Source organism: Staurois parvus, unplaced genomic scaffold (assembly GCF_062004578.1).
Source record: "Staurois parvus isolate SC_StPar_1 unplaced genomic scaffold, SC_StPar_1.0 ptg000287l, whole genome shotgun sequence".
NCBI lineage: Eukaryota > Metazoa > Chordata > Amphibia > Anura > Ranidae > Staurois > Staurois parvus.
The window spans coordinates 5560959-5579732 of record NW_028318083.1 but is presented as its reverse complement, the minus strand read 5'-3'; the positions used below and the strand labels follow the sequence as shown (position 1 = coordinate 5579732).

The 18774-nt window shown below is 39.8% G+C and overlaps 1 protein-coding gene across 1 annotated transcript in view; it reads right to left on the bottom strand.

The window, feature by feature from the left end:
* F13A1 (coagulation factor XIII A chain) overlaps window positions 1–11608 on the bottom strand; it is a 212418-nt gene extending 200810 nt beyond the window's left edge. The window contains exons 1-2 of the mRNA XM_089682198.1: window positions 11551–11608; window positions 2450–2617 (exon numbers count right to left, since the gene is read on the bottom strand). Of these exons, the coding sequence (XP_089538324.1) occupies window positions 2450–2606 (157 nt within the window). The 5' untranslated portion in view covers window positions 2607–2617; window positions 11551–11608. The remainder of the gene's footprint in view (window positions 1–2449; window positions 2618–11550) is intronic.
* Window positions 11609–18774: the final 7166 nt, after the last annotated feature.

Genomic DNA, 18774 nt, shown 5'->3' with positions numbered 1-18774 from the left:
GAAAATAATGTTTTTGGGGACACCTGATGGAATCTGCAGCTGTATATAAGACATCAGCATGATACCTATGTTGCTTCTTTGAATTTCACCTGCATTTTCTTTGTCACACAGGTGGTTTTAGGGTATACATCATGGAAAGCTGTTCCTGGATAAACTACACAAGTGATATTGTATCTGTGTTCCTATTTTGGCTTTAAGTAATTTTTGTACCCATTCTACATTTCTATCTGATGCTAAGTTCACATTTTAGGAAAAAAAATAAATGCATATATTTGCGCAAAAAAATGCATTTAATTTTTTTCTATAGGAGCCTGCAAATGATTGTGTCTGTGATCAATAGATCATGGGTGCAATATCAGGCTCCTGCACACTTTCCCTCCAGCTTTGTGTCCATACCCCTGTAAGGGTTTTCTGTTACAGAGCTGGAGAAACAGTGAATGCTGGAGGCAGAGTCTATGGACTATGAGTGAGCTGTTCAGCATGCTTGTATTCCATTGAGAACTACAAGCCCATCTGCCACAGTGGCAGATGGGACTTGTAGTTTATTCATTCACAGATCACTGTGAATGAATGATGTGGCCAGAGCCAGGAAAAGGGAAAAGAGGGGGCAGGTGCCCTGGGCATAACAGTTGAATGGGGAGGAAGGGGAACAGTGTCACCAGAGTGGCTACTATCAAATTGCTGCTAAAGTCTGCCTAATACATCATCAGGGCAGACTTTAGCACCACAGCACCTTACAGAGTGGCAGTGGGGTGCTGAGTGCTGGGAGTGCTCTCAGTGCTCCTGCAGCTGGCATGAGAAGAAACCACGCACTACTGTCAGGCGGCGTGTTCTCTACCCGACAGGGGAAGGTAGGTCCAAGCTTGCTGGTCTGCAGCTAGACATCATTTCCAGGCTGATAAGCAATCAACGCTGTGTGGGAGTGAGATGGAAATAGGTAATTAAACACAAATGTGAGCGCAACAGTTGGTAATAAATGAAGATTTATACAAACAAATGGTTAACCTCTTGGGGGAGTGAGAAGGATAATTAACATTGCCACTAGTCAGTAATGCAAAGTAATAACTCTTTGCATTACTAGCTAATGGCAATCCCCTCACTCCACCAATTTATTTGTGCATTAGTAGCCAGTAGCAGTGTTAACTGCCACTGACCACCACTGGGAAGAGATGTCTTAAATACCACCCCCTCTGACCATCAATGCAGGAAAGTTAAGGGCTTAGCAACGAAGGGGGTTGACATAACATAACACCACTGACCAACAATGTATATGTTATTTGTGTGTAAACTGGCACCAATGCTGGGGAATAATATTGCATAAACTAGCACCAATGCTGGGGACTATTATTGCATAAACTTGCACCAATACTGTGGGTTATTATTGCATAAACTGGCACCAATACTGTGGGTTATTATTGCATAAACTGGCACCAATACTGGGGGTTATTATTGCATAAACTGGCACCAATGCTGGGGAATAATATTGCATAAACTAGCACCAATGCTGAGGACTATTATTGCATAAACTTGCACCAATACTGTGGGTTATTATTGCATAAACTGGCACCAATACTGGGGGTTATTATTGCATAAACTGGCACCATTGCGGGGGGTTATTACTGCATAAACTGGGTTATTGTGTAAACTGCCAGTAATGATGGGGGGTTATTACTGTTTAAACTGGTACTAATGCTGGTGTTTTTTTACTGCATACACTGGCACTAATGCTGGGGGTTATTACTATGAAAATTGTCAGCAATTAAGGGGGGTTTATTGCGGAAATTGGCACTAATGATGTGGGGGGTTTTATTGCTTATTGCAGAAACTGGCACCAATGATGATGGTTGTTATCGTGCTAAGTGGCACCAATGCCACTTACAACTTAAAAAATACAACAGGAATTATATTTTACAGAATGTTGTGCATCCACACAAGTAGAACAGGATTAAAATAAAATTGTGGGAGCAATGGGAGTGGCTGCATATATGGAAGCTTTGATATTGGTCCGTCAGTTGTGATTTTTACTGTATTCTTACAATGTTGCTTTTTTACATCATTCGTATTATGGCAACCTTTCTATTGTTTTAATAAACATTTTTAAAAAACATATGTTCATGCCTTGAAAAGACACTGACTACTTTACAAACAAATGGGGGGGGGATTGCAATTTGCCTTGTCCATGCACTGGAAGTGACTGTAAGTGGAGCCTCATTCAGTTGCGCTGATTTTATATGTGACAGCAGCTATGGGGGAGAGGAACCTCAGCCCGCTGTCCCAGTTGAGGGAGGCTTGGGGATGAGAGGGGCAGGATCTGGAAAATGTTACATGTTACACCCTAGATAGTGGAGTAACAAGTAACATGTTCCAAAGTCTTAACATATTCTATAGTTCATATTTCAGTATTCCTTTATTGAATACCTATAAATCTTCTAAATTGATTTATTTTTACCTTTCATGCTCACACCCCTTGGGATGACTCCAAAAGTTTCCATGGTGGGAACCTCATCTTCATCAGCATTGGACACATTTGGAGGTACAGATCTACGACCTTTATAACCTGCTGGGTCCTTCTTCTTCTCTTGCTTAGTTTCTTTAGGTTCTGACATTATGTTGGTCACTAAAGAACAATAATCAACGAGTGGAAAGTCTTTATATATCATTTTATATAATATAATATAATATATTACAAACAGAAAAGCAACATTAAGCAGAGGTTACCAACTCAATGTATGTTTATGCCCTAGTACCAACATCCCTTGCTTTTTGTACCATTATTGTCTTTTATATTTAATAAAGTATAAAGTTTTTTGTACATATATAAATTTTTGGAATAAATTGTAATGTAAAGAGTTTATAATGTTCAAGCTTGTAACATACTATTGATTAGTTTCCTAAAGCCCATAGATTTTCACCTTGTTTCATTGTTCCTGGAGAAGGGTACTCTGATATAAAGAACAAACTGAATGAATTTTAGCTACTATTCTCCATACCCTCATAACATAACGTATTTCTTTTAATATGTATATAATATGGAATATGTTATCAAATGAATGAAATATATACTTATTTAATAATGTCAAAAGTGCTGATTCTGTGTGTATTCACCAATTATTGCCTCGAATAATATGTTAGAGGTTTCACCATCCTGCTTCCTTCACAGAACAAAATTGTGAAGCAGCACTACAGTTTTGGAACAGATCCCAACGTATTTATCCCCAGTATACACCTATAAAATGTAGTATGTGAGTCTGAGATTGGAATGCTCTGAAGTTTTCATATGATTATTCCTGGCAGCATTTTATTGAATCTAATCCTTTCATTTAATACACAACAGTAGGTGATGTCATTAAACTTCATAAAATAAAACAACATGAATCTGTGATCTCTCAGGGAAGTGTCTTCAAAGTTCAATGTATAAATAAATGTATAGCAGAACAAAGTGTAATTTAATGTGACAGTTATTAACAAACATACCATAATAAGAAAGTGACACAGCTCTTGTATAATTATGTATTTCATTTTTCACATCAACTATAATGTTGGCACTATTAAAGTGTAGATAAAGGCCATACCTTTTTTTTTTCTTTTTGGATAGAGTAATGAGAAGTTATAACCCCCATTAATTTTGTTTTGTTATCTGAGTCCCATAGTGGATATTTCCCTTCACTTCCTGTCCCAGAGCCAAAACGGGAAGTGAGAGGAAATCCCTCCTGCTTTTCATTAAAGTGTATGTCAGAGAAAAACAAGAAAACAAATGCAGTACATTTCTGCTGTACCTGTACATTTCCCTATGTATTATCCCTTGAAACAAAAACTGCCTATCTGCCAAAAAAATATATAAAAAGAACTTTGCTCTCTACCTAAACTTCCTAAAACCTTCCTATACCCCTTTTGAAAAGTAAGATTTTAATCAATATCTCAATGAACACAAGAACAATTTCCAAAATGTTGACAAAACTGAGTTTTATAGACCATTTATTTAGCTCATTACATGAGTAAGGTTAATAATATAACTTAGATTACAAAATCTTCAGTTTTACTCAAATGAGTTGATGCAAAAATTAATACACCCCACAACAAAAACTACTACATCTAGTATTTTGTATGACCTCCATGATTTGTAAGGACAGCACAAAGTCTTCTAGGCATGGAATGAACAAGTTGGCGACATATTGCAACATCGATCTTTTTCCATTATTTAAGAATGACCTCTTTTAGAGCCTGGATGCTGGATGGAGAGTGATGCTCAACTTGTCTCTTCAGAATTTCCCATAGGTGTTCGATTGGGTTCAGATAAGGACCATTTCTTCAATGAGTGTCATATGGGAAGGAAGTGAAGGAAAGCCAAGACTCCAGTGCACGTCACTGGATCGAGAGGGGGATTAGGTGAGTATTGGTGGGGCTGGGGGGGGGAATGCTGCACAGAGAAGGTTTTTTACCTTCATGCATAGAATGATTTGGGGTTGATTTACTTAACCTGTTTCCGTCCGGCGCATGTCGATAACAGCCTGACAGGAGCACTGCCGATGCAGTTGGACATTTCTAAACGTCCCCCACATCCATTGCCTGTGCGCGCTCCCTGGGAGCGCATGGCTCCGCGATCGGTGCAGATCGCTGTATGAGACCTCTGTGCGAGGTACCGATTCATGTGATAACTGATTGGCCAATCAGTAATCACATGAATATTAGTAAACAAGATGTCACTTCCTGACATCATTGCTGACTACTTGTGAAATCTGTGAATGATCACAGAGGTCACATGGTACAAGGTTATTAACTACAAAAAGAAACAAAAACAAGAAGCGCACAAACCTTGCGCATTACCTCAGTAAGCAAAAATTTATTAATAAGAAAGGTACTCACAAACAGCGAATAAAATCAGGCATGTAAGTCCTCACAGGGACTTCAAAGATAAGGAGCCAGCGCGAGTCCCATCGTGGGGGTAGACACTCAGTTCAACTGATGCGTTTCGAAGGCCAAACCTTCTTCATCATAGCCTTTGAAGGTTTGCCCTTCGAAACGCGTCAGCTGAACTGAGTGTCTACCCCCACGATGGGACTCGCGCTGGCTCCTTATCTTTGAAGTCCCTGTGAGGACTTACATGCCTGATTTTATTCGCTGTTTGTGAATACATTTCTTATTAATACATTTTTGTTTACTGAGGTAATGCGCAAGGTTTGTGCGCTTCTCGTTTTTGTTTCGCTTTGTAGTGTTGGTCGGGCTTCCCCAGCCTTGTTTGGAGCTGGACAACCTTTGATGCACTGGTGGTCGCTTTTTTCCAGTTCTGGTTCCATCTATTTGCCACCCGCCTGGGTCCTAGAGCGCAGAAGAAATCGTGTTTGGTCTACAAGGTTATTCACAACAGCCTTGTACCATGTGACATGCTGTGACCAATTACAGCTCGCACAGTATGTCTCAATGGCTGCAGGAATGCAGCCAGAGAGAAGGAGAAATGATTGCTTTTACAGCCTTTATGGGTGTAAAGGCAATCAATGTAAAAAAAGACAAAAAAATCTTCATCACCCCCCACAAGTAGTACAGTGTCACTATGGTGGCACTGTACTGCTAGGGTGACAGTATGTTAGAAAAAACATAAATAATAATATAAAAATATAAAATAAAAATGTAAAAACATTTTTTAAAAATTATAATTTTTGGTTATAAACTAATTTGAGTTACCGGTATTTGTTTTACAAATAAGATAGATGAATACATTTTGGCCAAGATTTATGAAGAAAGATTATTTATTTGCAAAATTGTATAAGAAAAACACTTTTTTTTTATTTTTTTGACTTTTTTATTTATATAGAAAAAAATAAAAATCCCAGTGGTGAATAAATACCACCAAAATAAAGTTTTATCTGTCTCAAAACAATGCTGAAAAATTAATAAGGGTACAGTGTTGCTTGATTATGCAATTGTCATTTAAAGTGTGATAGCACTGAAAGCTGAAAATTGGCCTGGACTCAGGGGCGGACTGACCATTCGAGCACTCGGGAACTGCCTGAGGGCCCAGGGTCAGTAGGGGGCCCCATGAGATGCCCCTGGTACCTTTCATTGGCTTTTTCATAGGCTTTTTTGGGTGTGGGCGAGGACACAGGGGACCCATGATCCCTATTGCCCGGGGGCCCCAGGAGTTGTCAGTCTGCCCCTGCCTGGACTGGAAGGGGGTGAAAGTGTCCAGACTTGAAGTGGTTAAAGTATAACTAAAGGCAAAACTTTTTTTTTTTTTAGTTTTTTATAGAGTAGGGATGGATTAGAACCCCTGTCCGTTTTATTGGTTATCATTGAAAGAGAATCCCAAATTTTGGGTTGTCCCCAGAAAAGTAATAGAGGGGAAATCTTCCGCTGGGGACACTAGTTCTGGTGACCTGGGGATGCTCAAGGGATTCTTTTAATTTGCAGGGATTTCCTGTCACTACCTGTTTTGGCTATGGGACAGAAGTGAAGGGAAATCTCCCCAATGACAAGTTGTATTTTTTTTGGTGGAAGAAGGATTTTTTTTATATGTGCGTGGTTTTTTATACTACTTTCATATAATATTTGACAATTATATAGGTATTTTTCCATTTAATTAATTTAAGTTAGTTGTTTTTGATACAGCATGTGGGTCCTGTGAAAGCATCTTCAATTTGACTGGTATTCCAGTCACCTTTTTTCTTTTGTATTAATGTATATGCTTCAAGGACTTCACTGACTTAGTGAGTCAGCAAATTTCTACAGTTTAAGCACTTGCATACAGGGCACTTATACCCCCTTCCTGCCCAGGCCAATTTTCAGCTTTCAGCGCTGTCACACTTTGAATGACAATTCCGTGGTCATGCAACACTGTACCCATATGAAATTTTTAGAATTATTTCACACAAATAGAGCTTTCTTTTGGTGGTATTTACTTGCCACTGGGTGTTTTATTTTTTGTGCTATAAACAAAAAAAAGAGCAAAAAATTTGAAAAAAGTTTTTCTTTGTTTCTGTTATAAAATTTAGCAAACAGGTAATTTTTCTCCTTTACTGATGTGTGTTGATGAAGCTGCAATGATAGGCAGCACTGATGGGCATTGATAGGCGGCACTGATGAGGTGGCACAGACAGGCAGCACTGATGGGCACTGATAGGTGGCACTGATAGGCGGCACTGATGAGCTGGCACTGATGATGCTACACTGATATGCAACAATGATGTGCACTGATAGGCAGCACTGATAGGTGGAACTGATGGGCAGCACTGATGGGAACTGATGGGTGGCACTGACTGATGGCACTGACTGGCAGCACTGCTGGGCACTGACTGGGGGCACTGACTGGGGGCACTGCTGGGCAGCACTGATGGGTGGCATTGTTGGGCAATGATCATCAGGGCACTGATCACCAATACCCTGATGATCGGTGCTGATCCGTGCTGACAATTGCAGGTTATCGGCAGTACTTTCCTCACGAAAGTGCAGCCGATAGCTGGCAACTGCACTTACCCAGTGATCTGCTGTGCCTGTGTCATTGGACAAAGCTGATCATGTGGTAAAAGGCCGCTGTCATTGGCCTTTTACCACATCACGTGATCAGCTGTGTCTATAGGATACAGCAATCACAGAGATCGTCAGGTACTCGCCTCCGGGGGCGCGTGAGAGGGTGTCATATGACGCCCTCCCAGAACTGGACAACCGCGCTGAAGCCATCATTCGGCTATAGCGCAGTTGGCAAGTGGTTAAACCATTTTACCCGTTTGTCAGCACTAAAAACTGACAGGAGTTCTAATCCTTCTCCACTGTATCAAACACACTGGGCATCATATCATAAGATAAAATACCAAATGGTTTCATCAGTAAAATATCTCAGATTTTGATGAAATAACTCATGCTTAATTTTAGTAGCTCTCTTTTTGTGAATTGCAAAAAAAAAAAGTTTGAAAAAAGCTATCAGTTATTTTATTTCAGACTTTAAGAGGAAAATAACTCTTTGTGAATTAAGCCCTGAATCCCAAGCTAAAAAAATGTGGCTAACATTCGGCTTTATTGGGCAGCACAGTGGCTAAATGTTTAGCACTTCCGCCTGGCAGTACTAGGGTCGTTGGTTCGAATCCCAGCCATGGCACCTCCTGGCTGGAGTTTGCATGTTCTCCCTGTACCTGCGTGGGTTTCCTCCGGGTACTCCGGTTTCCTTCCACACTCCAAAGACATGCAGGTAGGTGAATTGGATCCTGTCTAAATTGTCCCTAGTATGTATGAATGTAAGCTAGGGACCTTTGTACACCCCTTGAGGGTTAGGGACTGATGTGAATGTATAATATATATATAAAAGCGCTGCATAAATTGACAGCACTATATAAGTACCTGAAATAAATAAATAAACTACCTTTCCTAACAGAAGTATAGGGAGCCATTTGACTGTAGGCCTGAACTGGAAATGATGGTGGTTGCTGGAAGCACTGATGTTTGTCAGCTAATTTTAGCACTTGTAGGATTCTGACCATATTGTAGCACCCTATTCTACTTAATGGATCCAAAATAATGCCATACATTTACAGTATATGCTACATTTTTGTATTGTTTGCACAGCTCGTTAGATTTGCTTCATTTTATTTTGTGTATAGCCAGTGTGACTCTGTGGGGGTTATTTCCCAAAGCTGGAGAGCCCAAAATCTGGTGCAGCTCTGTATAGAAACCAATCAGCTTCCAGGTTTTATTGCCAAAGCTTAAATGAACAAACTGAATGTAAAAGCTGATTGGCTACCTTGCACAGCTGCCCAAATTTTAAATGCTCAAATTTTTGTAAATTTACCCTTGTGAGATTATTTTGTTATCTGAAAGATGTAATGCATTTCAGTAGAATAAAAAAAATCCTTAATCCAAAACAGTAGTGGTTATTTTTTCTAACTTGCTCTTTAAATAAACAAAAAACATATTAAATAAGTAAAACATTTTTCATTAGTTTTTTTCTACTCATTAAAATGTTATTGCCTGGACTACGTTCACAGATGGTTTACTGTTTTCTCTCTTTTTTTCTTTGCCCTCTGACCTGGTCACATGTCAAAAAGCATGTACTGCTAACAAACCAAAGCAGTAAAAATGGTCAGTCCCCAGAGGCAATCTGTCGTATGTCAATTTTCCATGCCTCAGTAGCCCAGTACCAAATCTCCACAGTCTTCCAGTGGCACCTGAGGTCATTTACTTACTTGGCTAAGATGACAGATAATTCTTTCATAGCAGCACTGCAAAGTTTCCACAATGCCTAGCTACAGTATACACACAGATTTGTTCATAGCCATTGTTGAAAAAATAACCAAGCAGACAGTTATAGATTAATACAAAAATACAATCTCAAACTTCAGTAATCCATACTAACCATTCAAAAATCTCCACCTGTATAAAACCAATAAAAAAAATCTAATCTGACTGGTGTCTGCTCTACACACAGCACTGGGTCTCAGTACAAGCCAACGATGAATAATGTTGTATATTGATTCCAATGGGTTTTATTGATCGCAGGCTTCCAAAATTCAGGCTGTTGCTGTCTATATTAATCAAGATTGAGCTAAACAATTTCCAGGACTCCGGAGAACAGTTGCAGAGCAGATCCAGAGGAGGGAGTCTCTTCCTATGCTGCTTGTTTGGTCCACATTAAAGGGGGCTTCCGGCAGACCTCACAATCATCATATGATTCAACATATTGCGCTTTTATTATGCGCATCTGGTGAGTGCGCATTTTTATCATATCCCCTGCACGAATTTAATGGAGTAAAGTCACGAAATTCTTTAATATCACCTGTGTAACAGGATCTCTATGCGGCACAATTCTTTGACCGTTGTCAGACTTTCACCATTATATGAAAATTTTTCTGTTTATTGACTTTCACAGTTGCACGCGATTATTATACCGAAGCACTTTCTATTTATCACTTGTGTATATTTGAACCACCATTATCATATATTTTATTAATATTTTTTATTAATTTTGTTAGCGCTGCACTTATTGTTTATATGTGACTGGTGTCTTGTGCATTTGCGCATCCTGAAATCTTTGTACATTAAGAAATATCTCCAAAACTCCAGTGTAGGTTTTCAGTGTAAGATTTCCCCTAGGCCTAGGGCCTGGTTAACACCTTTTCTTTTGTGCTTTTTGCAGAAACTCACTATAGTCCATTTAACATGGTTTCCTATGGGACCTGTTCACATCTATGTGTTTTTAGCCACTGCATGTTTGGAAAGGGCCAGGGACTTTTTTTTCCCACAGCAGAGTGCATTTTTGGTGCAATATACGTCAAGGGAACTGCACCAAAAACACAAGTGTTGCATTTTTTTATGCATCTTCATTTTTTTGGACAATAGGAAAGTATTGAGTGTAACTTTGATTAGACTTTGATGCGACTTTACACTATCTGGCACTCAAGTCAGTTCAAAGCCGCATCAAAGTAGTGCAGGAACATTTTCAAAGTCGCACCGACTTTGACAAGGATCTTGCACTACTTTGACGTGACTTTAAGTACCAGAAAGTGTAAAGTCGCATCAAACCCGCATTGAAGTACTCTAGGAACATTTTCAAAGTCGCTGAGACTACTTTGATGCGACTTTGAGTGCCAGAGAGTATAAAATTGTATCAAAGTCGCGCTCAAAACTTTCCTATTGGCAAAAATAAAAACAAACGCAAAATGCATCAAAAACGTGTGTTCAAAAACACAAAATGCACTGCAAAATGTGGCGAAAAAAGGCATCAATCGCAACACACATAAGTGTGAACCAGGCTTTACCTCTTGTTCCTGGTACATTACTTTCTTTCTTAGTGACATTGGTCACTATCACCAGGACTAATATTGATGGGAATTCTGTCAGGGACACAGGGACACAGGCAGCAATAAAAATCTGACAGGGGTTTGAAACGTTCCCTACTCTATTCAAAACTAAAAAAAAGAAACAATTGGTTTTATGTACACATTACATGTCAGAAAAATACATTCAGATCCTTCCTTTTATTTTCCCCACAATGTATTAATAGATTCAAAGGGAAAATACAGTTGCTATGGCATGCAGTGGCTAAGAGCAGCTTCTCTTTTTGCATTTTAGTACATTTTTGGTGTTTTAATGAAGACCTTACTACATAGTTACATTATTAACTAGGTTGAAATAAAGACACATGTCCACCATCATATGATCAATAGAAAACAAATGTGTAAAGTAAAATTTGTATATTTGTATGCATTAGGGGTGATTTACTAGAAGTCAAGAGTTCATTCACATAGCAAAGTTTAGGTTGGTTAATGTTGGTAAATGCGGTTAACCTGTGTTTACTATAAATACCCAATCATGTTCAAGGGAAATGTTAATAAAATTGCCTGCACATCGTTGATTGATTGAAGTGGACATAAATCTTCACTTTATTTGGTGGATTTCAAAGTACACATCCGCTACTCCTTTAGTAAACCAACCTCATTTCTCAGTACGTTAATTAAAAAATCAAGTGCAAACCAAGTTGAATTTCTGAAAATATTTTTAAAGAGATACCTAAATACAATATATAATTACATTTAAAGTATACAGCTTTGTGCAGAAATAAGCACATACCTTTTCCTTCTCTTGACTGCTTGTGGCTCTTCCTTCCTTCAGAGTTAGCAGTGTCTTGTAAAATTCTGTTTTTTAGAGATACTCCCCCCCCCCCCCCACGCCACTTCTTCCCACCCATTTTACCACCATGGTTTCATTGGTTTCCCTTCTCTATGTCCTCCACCCATCCCATTTGTTAATTATTATCAGATTGCACGCTTGTTTTTAAAATAGACTAGAAAAATGTGGTCACTGAGTGTAAAAGGAAACAGATGACCGTGACTGGGCTACAAGCGGGCTAACATTTGTTGTGCCTTAGACTTTCAGCATTTTTCTGTAATTGAATAAATGCTGCAGTGTGTCATGGAATATTAAACAAACAGTCTTGTAGTATGTAGAACAATACGGCTTATTATTCTCTGCAAATAATAGCATATCACTAGTAATATTTAGTCCCTCCCTTTAGTACTCACATATACTCAAAACTAAAAAAAATACAAATATTTCATAGTAAAGTTTTTTTTGGAAAAAATTAAAATAATTATTGTAATAGAATACTTTATTTAAAAAAAAAAGTTTTAAAAATCAGAAAGAAGAAATATATAAGTATTTGTTATTGTTTAGTGATACCATTTATATATACCTGATACTTCTTTGAATGCCCATTACATTTCACTGCAACACACACCAACTGGCACATGCTCTATGTGAAATGCGTTTCAGTGCCATTCATTGCATATGGCACCCCAATGCTTTGTAAGAAGAGGTCTATGCACATAAATCACATTGTAAAAAAAGGATTGGGTATTTTTTTTATGTCTGTTGCAGTGTGTTGGCAGCCCATTCATAATGATTGAGCTACCCTAACACAACACACTTAAGTGTGCAATCCAACGTGTGTGCATGCGCAGCATAAATGGGATCAGTGGGTCCTCAAGCTATGATCTACCTAGAGAAGTGCAGAGTGCTTTATTGGGAATAGAAATAGAAGCTCAGCCCACTTGTATCGCTGATTGGCCAGCTATTGAGATAAATAAAGCTCCACCCGGGATGGGCGTTATCCTGATGAAGTCACGTGTGTGAGTGACGTAACGCGTAGACACGCCAAGGGGAGGAGCTTATACGATTGAACGTTCTGACGTCACATCCGGCGCGGGCGCCATCTTGGTGCACCTGGTCTTGAATACAGTACACCCTCTGAGTGGTGATAAGGCCTGATTTTGTTTTAGAAGCATGTGAGTACGTTTTTTTACTTCTTACTGTCTGAATAAAGCGGTTTTACACTATGCAAGCTCTCTTTCCTCATTTGTTATCGTGAGGGAGGGAGACCTATCGCTACCACCAACGATTTGCATAGGAGCTAAGAGGAGGAGAAGCCCAATACTGTCATCCGGGGAACCCATCAGCAGAGGGATCCATCCACGCTCAGGGGTATAGAGCGATTATATACCCAAGGCTCGTTGGTCCTGTGGGGCCTGGGCAGGAAGGTGAGGGGGCACTCCACCTGTCTGAGGATTGGCACTTGTAGTGTCTGCAGATTGGCACTCCATCTATGTGAGGAGGGGGGCACTCCACCTGTCTGAGGATTGGCACTTGTAGTGCACACCTGCATGACTTCATTTTTCCACATGGACACTATTCATGTTATTGTGTAATAGTCACTTTTACTGTGTGGTATCACTTATTTATCACCTATTAGCTATATGTGATAAGTTATCTGTATTACATCTAGGGCTGTAAGGATATAGAAGCGCCGCACTGTTTTTCTATTTCTATTCCCTGTTTATTGTGGGTGCTCTGATTGTGGCATCCGTAGTGCTGGCTGCTGTATTTTAGTAGCATATTTGGAGGTGCAGGAGATACCTCGTTTATTATTTCATCTGTCTATTACAATCAATACTCTCCAGCTGCCAACATGGAAATCTTTAGTTTCATAGAAAATAAGTCCATTAATTTGGAGGATATTTTCTCTAAATCGGACCCTACTAAGAAAGGGGATCTTGATACCCAGTTTAGAAAGCTTGGACACCTAATGGAAAAAAAGCTGTCCACCTGGTGGGACATGCTGACATATGAAAAATATCTTAAAGATAGACTCATCCCTAGGAGACTAAGGTGGGATGTCCCCATAGGGGATGGGCTAACAGATGAGGAGTCAATTGAGGAATGGTTTGATTTTTTCCATGAGAAGGGGCTGGAATTTATTACATTCCTGATGAAAAGAAAACAAAAGAAAATGCGGAATATAGAAAAACTTATAGATGACATTAAGACCAGAATAGAACCATTTAAGGAATCACAAGAGATGTTAAATTTAAGCCAGCGATTAAATAAAGATCTAGAAAAATCTGAACAGGAGATTAAACATAGAAAAATCAAGAAATATCAGAGAGATTTGAGCGATTTCAGGAAGGATCAGGTGTTTAAATGGCAAGATAATCTGAATGCCACAGTATCTGCGTCAGTAGATACATCCCCACATAATGAACCCAAATCTGATATTACCACAGGGACTCTACTGAAAGAAAATATACGGGATGTGAGACCAGTTAGTAAACCACAAGAACATTTGAAAAATAATGACTATCATACACCGACTAATAAAGGGAAATCAAAGGGTAAAGGACCACCATACAACAGACCTCAGGGGAATGGTTATGGGAACCAATGGAGACCACAACACCCACAATTTAGGCCCCAATATCCGCCAAGAAATAATTTCAACCCGTACCCTAATGATCGCCAATATAGACCACCTAATAGAGATCAAGGATATTACCGTAATGATAGGAATTACTACCAGCCATATGATATGAGAAGCCCACTACCAACATATAATCGCTATGAACCCCTTGGATATGACTACCCGCAGGATAATTTTTTAGAGAGGGGCAGAATAGTGAAAAGCCCAGGGGGGGAAAGAGGAAGGAGCCCAACAAAAAACACAGAGGGTGTAGAGCAGGAGCAAGAGAAAAAAAGAAAAAGAGACCACTAGGGGTTGGGGTTTTCAACCTGAGTGGGGAGACACTGTCTATAGAAGAGTTGGAAGTGCTAGATAAGGGTCTCAAATTTGCCCCACCCAAACCGGCTAATAGGTTTGATATATATGTGGATCTACTTAAATTTACTAGGAAATTAAACATTAAAAAATACTTTCTAGGTTTACCAGGAAACTCAAATAGGGCTAATAAAGAGACCAGCAGTATTGTACATACAGAACTTAGGAACAAGTCATTGTTCAACCCACAACTAAATAAGAATAATCAGATTGAAGTGTTTAAGAAGATGATTCAATCAGATATAGAGACGGTCAAATTACCCCATATTCCCTGTAATGGAAGAATCAAAGCAGGTATTAAGAAACTGTCACAACGAACAGATATAGTAGTAAGACCAGCAGACAAAGGGGGGGGGGATTGTAGTTCTGTCAAAAAATCAATATTTAGGAGAACTCAATTCACAATTAAAAGATATTACTACATATAAAATATTGCATAAAGACCCTACTATGAAGTATAGGAAAGAACTTGAAATTCTGATAGATAAAGGAGTACAGAGGAATATCCTCAATAAGAAAGAAGCTAGATACCTCTTACCGGACACATGCAGAATACCCATTATTTACCTAGTTCCCAAAATCCACAAAGACCTCCATAACCCCCCGGGAAGACCCATTGTGAATGGGATCGATTCTATTCTATCAAGGCTAGGGCAATATGTAGATACGTTTCTACAGCCACTAGTCAAAAACACAGTCTCTTACCTCAAAGACACTAAACACTTGATTCAAACCTTAACTACGATCCAAGATACCAGAGAATTATGGTTAGCGAGTGCAGATGTTTCCTCGCTATATACCATCATTGACCATGAGAACGCGATTACATCTACTAGCTGGGGATTGAGAACATACAGCAACCTCCTGAGGAAACAACAGAAATATATTGTTGAGTGTCTGGACTTTTGCCTCACTCACAACTATTTCTGGCACGGACATCAATTCTTCCAACAAATCAAGGGGGTTGCCATGGGTGCCCGTTTTGCACCGAGTGTGGCAAATCTTTTTATGGCCCACTGGGAACAGCACTCCGTCTATTGTAAAATACCGGACGAGCTAGTATTATACAAACGATATATCGATGACGTGATAATCCTATGGCGGGGTGATGAGGACTCTTTACGGGTATTTCTGCAGTCACTTAACACCAATGACAAGAACATTGTTTTCTCCTGGGAAACTAGTAGGGAAGATATACATTTCTTGGACCTTAACATATCAATTAAGAATGACAAACTGCTAACCACTACCTATTTCAAAAATGTAGACAGAAATGGCTATATCTCTCTAGACAGTTGCCATTACCCCCAATGGCTCCTTAATATCCCCAAAGGACAATTTGTCCGCCTGCGAAGGAACTGTACTAATGTGGATGACTATAAAGCACAAGTTCAGAAACTAGGGGACAGGTTTGAACAAAAAGGTTATAACAAGGACTTTATTGTAAGCAAGATGGAGGAAGTAGAACATATGGACACAACCCAATTACTTAAGGATAAGGAACAAACAAAACAACTAGAGGACTTGGTACCTATTGTTCTAGATTATAACATACACCACAAAAGGATCGAGAAGATTTTCTCGAAATACTGGTCCATTTTACAATCAGATCCAGTCTTGACGAAAGTTATACCTGCTAAACCAAAATTCATCTACAGAAAGGCTCCAAATATTAGAACTCGGTTGGTAAAGAATGTGATTGATCCACCCCAGACTAATCTAAGAACCACGATTATTGACCTAAAAGGGTTCTACCCCTGTAAGACCTGCTATGCGTGTAGGGAGACAAAGGGTTTAAATATAAGAAGAAAACAATTCCAGGCAACAACAACAGGAGTGACATATACTATCAAGGACTTTATATCCTGTCAGACAGTAGGTGTAGTATATGGCCTCCAGTGCGAGTGTGGGCTTCAATATATTGGCAGAACCAAGAGACCTATGTGGAAAAGGATCCGTGAACACGTGCAGAATATTAAAAAAGGGCACACCAAACATAGCGTTTCCAAACATTTTGCTATACATCATAAAAGCGACCCAACGAAATTAAAGTTCTGGGGTATAGAAAAATTTAACAATCACTGGAGAGGAAGTAACAAGATTAGAGCCATTAGTCAAGCAGAGTCGAAATGGATCTTTTTGATGAGGTCCCAATACCCGAGAGGTTTGAATGTAGAATTTGACTTAAACTGCTTCATTAGTAATTTCTAAAGTGATGACTAGTGTATTCTTCATCCATGCTCTTTTGGATTTATTGATGTAGGTTTGGACACTATTAGCCTATGTACGTAACATGGCCTAGATATGTGGCGGGTATGGGCTTAGGATGCTGCCTAATTAAGCTATCATGATGATGGTGTACCGTATACATATGACCTTTCGGGTTTTTCATTATATATATATTATTATGTAGATTGAAGGTTTTATTATTATAAGTGTGGTATAGATACCCCTACCTTTTATATATGTATTCTCCTTAGTAATACATTTTTTATATATTTTTTCATATTTTTGACAGTGGCAGGTGTCATTCCATATATTCTACCTGATGGTATAGAATGGCTTTATAAAGGAACCTTTTAAGTTTTTAGTTCCTCCTAAATATCTCCCCTATAATCATTTTTACCCTTATCGTTCTATATATGCCAGGTTTTTGCCTGCTTATGATCTTATTATATGTGAGACAAGGTATTATTCCAAGTAGACCTAATAGGTATCTGTATACCTGAGAGGGACGGGCCCGTTTGGTCACTAGACGTCCTCGATGATTATACATACTAGGTGAGCTCCACTATTATGGCGGTGAAGCTCAGCCCACTTGTATCGCTGATTGGCCAGCTATTGAGATAAATAAAGCTCCACCCGGGATGGGCGTTATCCTGATGAAGTCACGTGTGTGAGTGACGTAACGCGTAGACACGCCAAGGGGAGGAGCTTATACGATTGAACGTTCTGACGTCACATCCGGCGCGGGCGCCATCTTGGTGCACCTGGTCTTGAATACAGTACACCCTCTGAGTGGTGATAAGGCCTGATTTTGTTTTAGAAGCATGTGAGTACGTTTTTTTACTTCTTACTGTCTGAATAAAGCGGTTTTACACTATGCAAGCTCTCTTTCCTCATTTGTTATCGTGAGGGAGGGAGACCTATCGCTACCACCAACGATTTGCATAGGAGCTAAGAGGAGGAGAAGCCCAATACTGTCATCCGGGGAACCCATCAGCAGAGGGATCCATCCACGCTCAGGGGTATAGAGCGATTATATACCCAAGGCTCGTTGGTCCTGTGGGGCCTGGGCAGGAAGGTGAGGGGGCACTCCACCTGTCTGAGGATTGGCACTTGTAGTGTCTGCAGATTGGCACTCCATCTATGTGAGGAGGGGGGCACTCCACCTGTCTGAGGATTGGCACTTGTAGTGCACACCTGCATGACTTCATTTTTCCACATGGACACTATTCATGTTATTGTGTAATAGTCACTTTTACTGTGTGGTATCACTTATTTATCACCTATTAGCTATATGTGATAAGTTATCTGTATTACATCTAGGGCTGTAAGGATATAGAAGCGCCGCACTGTTTTTCTATTTCTATTCCCTGTTTATTGTGGGTGCTCTGATTGTGGCATCCGTAGTGCTGGCTGCTGTATTTTAGTAGCATATTTGGAGGCGCAGGAGATACCTCGTTTATTATTTCAGAGTGCTTTATTACATTGAAATATATGTAGCACTCTCCTAGTTAGGATGCTAGTAGGATTATGTAAATTTGGTTGTTCACTCATCTTAGCCAGTGGAACAGGATTTGATTGTTTTTGGCTGTTCTGGGTCCTGCTGGTTGCAGGCTCAACTGCTTCCTCCTGTTTCTAGTAGGTTCTGGAATATATTGGGTTGGGAGAGACAGACCCTGTGCTAAATATTAATACAGCCTCAGCCAATCCTTGGTCAAGGGGATGACCAGCAGAGGGCTAATGTGTGTATAAATAGTGTCAGGAGCCGCCACGATCCGCAGCTCGGCGCAGGCGCACTGTGCCCGTTCGCGCTAGTGTACAGGCACTAGGTCCTGGCCGGCCGCTGTGGAGACGGAACCCGCGCATGCGCACTCGGAGCCGCGGGTGCGCGCCTGGCACCAATGACAGCGCAGGGCGCGATATTTAAATCGCCCTGCGCTGACATGTATTGCCGTTTAGTC